This window comes from Chelon labrosus (assembly GCF_963514085.1).
Source record: "Chelon labrosus genome assembly, chromosome: 15".
NCBI classification, from domain to species: Eukaryota; Metazoa; Chordata; class Actinopteri; order Mugiliformes; family Mugilidae; genus Chelon; species Chelon labrosus.
In genome coordinates this window covers 20,837,321-20,843,751 of record NC_140348.1, presented here as the reverse complement: position 1 = coordinate 20,843,751, position 6,431 = coordinate 20,837,321, and the positions used below count along the sequence as shown (strand labels likewise).

Below are 6,431 nucleotides of genomic sequence, written 5' to 3'. Positions count from 1 at the left end.
GTACTGCCCCCCCTTGTGAGCTTTTCGTTCCACATTCTGCGCGTCTTTGGAGCAGCGTCTCTTTTTTTTTCTTTTCAGCCTCCTCGGCGTTTACTCAGTTCACTTATCTTAACAGTCAATTAGGCATCGATTCTGCACATCTGTCCAAACAAATAATTGACACCCTAGCGTACAGTTTACGTGCTCTCATTAGTTTGAACAGCAACAATATGTAAAAATCAATGGAAGACTGAAGAGCCCAGTAGATGTTGTGCTGAGGGCTGCAGCCTCATCACCTACAGGGAAGGTGCACATAAAGAAATATACAGTAAACGCATTCATGATTGATAGCATAGCACATAAGGGTGCAATTTAAAGCTGCAATAATATTATTTTTTTAATGTGTAACGTGGAGGCTGTCACTCTTAATATTAAACCACAAATCTGCAGCGTCCTCTACCTTTGCAGCGTTTCAATACCTTTCAGGGCATTGTTTTGGTTTTACAGCGCACAATTTTATTGTTTTAGCTCACTCTTGTTCCTCATTTCCGAGTCATTTCCGATATCTCACGTTACCCCACATCATCCAGTCCTGGTCTAGCTGGTCACTACAACTAGAAACTAGAAAGACAGATGTTTCTGTCAGGAATTAGCAGGGGCCGACACAGATATTAAGAGACGTTGAGGGTGCAGGGACAGTGCCAAATGAATGCTAATAAATGCTCTATGCTGGCTGGATCTGTAGGCATTGCTTTGTTTTAGCCAAAGCAACTTTATAAGGGGATGATAAGTCAGTGTTGATTTAAATTCTGGCAGCTATCTGGCAATAATGCTGTAAAAGATTCAGTCTTTGATTGTGTTTGAATGTGCAAATTGTCTGTAACATCCAGAAAGAGCACAGTAAAGTATATTACACATCTGCAATTAGGTTTTATGGAAGAACCTACATAAATAAATTCCCTAACTGATATATCACAAGACTTGATGTGGTTTCATTGGATTTATTAACATTTCAAGCAAACTGCAAGAAGGACACAATACCACTTAACACATTTAAACATTTAGAGTTCCAGTACCATAAAAAAAGCAAAACAAATATGGAATGAATTAAGTTTAAGACTCGTACAACAGTTAAATAAAAGATTTTAACACAAGTAAGTGAGGGTAAGGTAAAGTTCAGTGTGTTCAAAACCAAATAAATACAATTCATGAATAAAACTCAGACTCAGGAATGTGTTTAGCTGCACCGATGAGGTAGGTTCTCAGTTTACATCGCCTTTACTTGTATCCTTGTTTCTGAGGTTATCTTTGATGGCATAGCACAAAAGCTAATAAGAAACATGATTATTTTTTAGCAAACTAGCACGACTCTTCTCTCCGTGTCTTAAGGCACAAAAACAAACAAAAAAAGAAAAGAAAAGAAGTATTTACAAATGCTTCTTTATTATAAGGAATGATCCATGTGTTAAAGCTCATCCAGGTAGCTTTCAGTTCTAGGTAATATTCCTTTAAGTCGGCACATCTTCTCATTTATAAAATTCTTGTGGCAACGTGACATTGATAAAGTGCTCAATAGTAAACTGTGGTCACTCAGTAATAGAAGAAAAATATACCTCCATTTCAGCGTGTACATGTTCTTTTTTTTTAAAAGTACCTTTTTTTCATAAAATATAAGACATCAGCAAAACCAGCTAAAACAAGGCTGACAGCCCTGTTTAGAAATTAAGACAAAGCTGTATTGCTGGGACATCACAGAATCCACTTCAGTTTTTTTTTTTTTTACATTCAGAGATAAGTCATTTGGGGGAAACAGTGTCTTAGCAAAGACGTCCTTTAAATGTCTTTGCGTACATTCTTCTTTGAATCCAGCGGAGGAAGATTGCCCTGACAATATGTCATACAAGTTGTAGTACAGTAAGTCACAGACTTATGTCAGTACAGGTTTTCTTCAGCAAGTCCATCTGGAAGGAGACAGAAAATGATATTAATGAAAACAATCTTTGATAACTTTAAACATTCAGTGTAAAACCAGTTAGTTTTAGGTCAGTAGCTGAAGTGTTTGGTGCAAATTACCTTGCTGAAGGCTGCTCTGCATATAGTGGTTGAGTTGATGCAACCCAGTGTTTTGGCCATGGTGTCCCGACTGCAAACTGAAGGGAGCCATACTGTCTGTGGTGAACTGCTCTTCAGGCAGGGGGTCCTCTGTGATGAGCCTGAGGGTCTCCTGATCCAGATGATGGGACCCGCTCCTGGTGCACACTAAGCCCTGCTGGTAGCTGTAGAAAATAACACTGGGGCTGGACATGTTGCTTTTCCTTGGCACCATGTTCAGGATGCTGTCGAACACGCCGTCATCGAGGATCAGCTCACGCTTGGGAAGAAGGTTCGAGGGGAGAGGAGGAGTGTTATGGGGCCAGTCGCAAGCTGAGTGAAGGATGTTGGTGCCTGCAGGCTCGACCGCATTTTGAAGGGGACTCAGGGTGTGATGCATGTCAAAGCTGCTGGCCAGGGAGGAGATCTGCTGAGCCAGAATACTGATCTCTGCCTGCTCCCTCTCGTTGTACAGGTTAGGCTCTGTGGATATAGGCGACTGACTCGGGGTAAGAAGACTGGAATGCATGGGTAACTCATGGGGAACGACATGCTGCAGTTGGACGAGGCTGCCCCCTTGTGGCTGCTCAAGATGGCTGAAATCGTCTGGATGCAGAGCACAGTCCACCGAGCTCTCACACGTGTCGGACACGGACAGGCAGTCCGGAACTAATCGAGCATCGGATGTGCAAGGCTGGAAATCATAGGTGGGAGAGGAGGAGGGGAGCGGAGAGTGGGTACTGAGCACGCCGAAGGCACCCTGGTCGAAGGTGGGTTCAGCGACTGCAGGGACGGAGTCAGAGGGTGACTGGTGACAAAGCCCTGCTTCTGGGTAGGAGTAATAGGAGGGAGAGCCCTCAGGGGACGACAGCAGCCGATCTGTGCATTCGTGCACATCCATCAGGAGGTCATGGCTGAGCTCCTCCGGCTCCTGAGGTGAGAAGGAGGAGGAGGTCGGACTGTAAGGAGGGGTGAACAGAGATGGGCTGTCACCCATGGGAACAGGTGAGCCGTTGCCTTGGGAGGAGGCGTACGCCGCGTAGTACATGTCTTGAACCGACTCTCTCCCGGCTCTGGCACACGGCTCTTCACTTTGGCTGTTAGACGTCCTCTGCCTTTTAAAACCTTTAGCGTTGTAGCTGGGGGTCTGAGGCGCCTGTTGAGAAGAATTGGGCAGAGATGATGGCCTGAAGGCATCGCTGCTGATTTTCTTCTGCAGAAAGGTGGCCTCAGTTTCGCTGCAAAGAAGAGAACAACGTGTTACAAGTCAATCTTTTTTCTTTTTTTTAACAATGAAAAGCACTGCAACATCTCTTACACTCTTAACTGAGGTTTACTGCAGAGGTTCAACACACCTGATGATGAAGTTAGTGCAGCTGATGGCCTGACACTCGGAGTCCTTGTTAGCTCGAATGTAGATCCAACTCCATGACAGATCCACGCGCTGGAGTCTCAGCACCATCTCCACTTGGAAGCCTTCATCTGCCTGCACTGGAAGAAACACTCGTGGTTATAATAATGCACAATTTAAAGACGTTTCCACCGGCATCAGTTACTGAAGGTTCCTGGGTGTGTTATGAATAAATGATGATGATAGCTATTGAATGAGCCAAAGAATACTTTAACTCTTTTATTTATAAGTTTCAGATGTAAGTTTGCCTGTGCTGGATCAGAACGCTTACCCAAACTTCGATGGGAATCCGCACTAAGTGATAGATCTTCAGGATGGACGAGACTGTACCACGATCGACCGCTCATTTCCTCAGCTGAGTACCCCAACAGGCACGAAACGCTGAAGAATAAAAACATTAAAAAGGTCAGCAACTGGTATAAGAGCATTTTTGATAACACGGTTTGGAAGAGGATGTGCGAATGTACCTGTCTGAGAGCTGAGTAAAGCTCATATCCAGTCTGTGAGTGCTGCAGAAGCTGTGACAGCAGTGAGAGTCGCTGATCCTCAGGCGGTTCACCGTGGGAGTGCAGAGGGCCACGAACAGAGGCCCCGTGGAGGGAGAAGCAGCAGGGGAGGACGGGCAGGGCGGAGGGGTGAACCGGAAGCTCCCTCTGACCAGCATGGAGCAGCAGCTGCCGTGCTGCATCTTAAAGGCCTTGGAGGTTTGCATGCAACATATAAAGCTCCTCTCTGCGGGAAGAAAACACAGAGTTGGGTTCAGTCTTTCAGCAGCAACTTGTGGATAGCAAGATTTAGAGACTTGGAGTTAAATAGTTTAAAAGAAGTACTCTGTGTGGATGTTTTAGATTACAAATGTCACATTTTTCTGTAGATTTTCAACTTCTGCAGTTTGGGTTTTGTGGGAAATTGGTTCAAAAAATGAGCTAGGCTAACCATACAATCAACAAGAGGCTACCTGAGGAGGTTTATATTTGAGAACAGTTACACACAATAATATATCCAAGCCTTTAATGTTACCTGATGTTGTGTTCTTTTCAATGTCCAGGTTCGACCTAACAATATCAACATCAGAGCGTTCCACCATGTCGTATACCGTGTCTCCTTGAAGCACATCTATCTGGAAAAGCAACAGGATATTTCCGTTAATTTGAAGGCTAAAACGTGCTCAGACAAGGAGTCGCGCAACTGAATTTGACTAAGCATTCAATCAAAATACTCACCATGGAAATGCCAAGATATTCATCCACATTTTCCGACACATAGACGAGCCTGCCCTGAGCCGTAGTGACGAGGATGAAGCCGTGCAGAGCCTGAAGAAAGGCCTCATACGGCAGAGAGCAGAGTGAACTGTCCCCAGCTGGAAGCCCTTGGAGAGGAAAGAGGGAGCGAATTGGTTATGCATCTCTGCAGGTTGTCTCATCTTTTATCCTTTGTTCCTGAGATACTGTGAACTTGATCCCACTTTGTTTGACAGTGACGCTGCCTGAATGCAGATCAGAAGTTCTGAGGTATTAAGGAAGTGCAGCTGAAGTGTGAGAACTTACCCTGGAAGAGAACAGACTTCCTGATGTAGGTGCAGATGGCGGCCATGGAGTGAAGGTAGGAGAGGCGCTCCTGGTCCTCCTGGGTGATGGGCAACAGAGCCCGCATATTCCTGATCTCATGATTGATGTGGTCTCGCCGGGCTTTGGATGCTCCTTTGGTGGATCTGTGAGAGACCATGTTCGCCGAAGTCAGAGGCGGGGTAAAAACTCGAGAAAGAAAATTTGGGGAGGAAAACTTTTCTCTGCTGCCGCACTCGTATTTCATAACAGCGATCGCAGGTCAATCTCCTCCATAATAATCCAGTAAACCGATTAATAGTCCTGGACTGATCCAGCCTCTCTTTCACGTCTCTTCCCCAAACGAGCTAAAGCTGACTTTGAATATCAAGGGTTCCTATGGAAACTGCTGATATGAGAAGGCTGCCGTGCCAGCAGCAGAAATGAGGGCTCTCAGTAGACTTAGGCTGTGTGATCAGTATCAGTGTGGGCCCATCCACTGAGAGCCGGGGCTTTTATAGCCGGCAGGGCTTCAGCGTGGGCGTCACACACAAAGAGGAGGCTGGGCTTCTGATGCTCCCTTCATTGCCTTATAAAGTGGGTGTCCTCTGAGTGGGGCGCCCCACGTCACAAGGACACACAGAGTGCCACAAAAGGAGAATCATCCCAGTCTGTCAACCGTGCACATGATTTTTAAGGATACAGTGCAAATATTAAACCAAGCGGTTTGAATAATAAATAATAGTAAAATGACCGTGTATTCATCAGTGATTTTCAGGACTGATGCTGCTAGTAGCTTTTTAATAAATGGGCTGGCAGCATCATTGTGGATGGATTAGTATGTATCACGCATACAGTAGTAGACTGCACACTGGAGAAAACTGGATTAGTTGCTCCCTGTTGTGCGTGCACTCCACGCAGCAGAGTTGGGTTTAAATGTTCTCCTCGGCAGCCATGTGTTGCTTCAGCCACTAGAGGTGGTGGTGGAGAGGAGGAGGAAGAGGAGAAGAGGAGCTTCACTGACCTGGACCTCCTGCAAACTGAGCCGCCGTGAACCTCGAGCAGATGGTGAGAGGTGCAGGAGTTGCACCAAGTAGACATTTTGACGCGGACGTTGTTGCCACCTGAAAGATACAATTAATGTTTAGAAAGCTGACAGAGTAGGTCTAAAAATCCAATGTTTCATTTTTTCATTTAAGAAAATCCCCCTTTAAGTAAAAGCTGATTATGACACCTAAAAGTAAACTCCAGCTACAGATAGCCCTTGTCCTTCTCCTACCTCTGCGCACTCCGGATGGTGAGTGTCAAGCGCCTTTGTGCGCGTCCCTTTTATATCATGAAAAACCCCGACACCTCTCATCCAGCTCAGCCGGTGGTGAAGAGAAAGAAGCTAAATGGGATAATGT

At 45.4% G+C, this 6,431-nt stretch overlaps 1 protein-coding gene across 1 annotated transcript; it reads right to left on the bottom strand.

Moving 5' to 3' along the window:
- Positions 1-1,350: 1,350 nt before the first annotated feature.
- Positions 1,351-5,319, bottom strand: npas4l (neuronal PAS domain protein 4 like). The gene is made up of 8 exons (XM_084562391.1): positions 5,029-5,319; positions 4,705-4,850; positions 4,502-4,601; positions 3,949-4,213; positions 3,753-3,862; positions 3,426-3,561; positions 2,053-3,308; positions 1,351-1,940 (listed from the first exon to the last, which is right to left on the bottom strand). Exons 1-8 carry the CDS (start codon positions 5,291-5,293, stop codon positions 1,912-1,914), a joined length of 2,307 nt encoding a protein of 768 aa, XP_084418517.1. The 5' UTR covers positions 5,294-5,319; the 3' UTR covers positions 1,351-1,911.
- Between the last annotated feature and the right edge of the window lie 1,112 nt (positions 5,320-6,431).

Bases quoted from the DNA above. Each gene is read 5' to 3' on its own strand.
- npas4l (XM_084562391.1), bottom strand. From the start codon at position 5,293: ATGAAATACGAGTGCGGCAGCAGAGAAAAGTTTTCCTCCCCAAATTTT. The intron at 3,863-3,948 runs GTACATTCGCAC...TTTATTCTTCAG, and splicing joins TTTACTCAGCTCTCAGACAG to CGTTTCGTGCCTGTTGGGGT. The intron at 3,309-3,425 runs GTGTGTTGAACC...TCTTCTTTGCAG, and splicing joins TGCACTAACTTCATCATCAG to CGAAACTGAGGCCACCTTTC.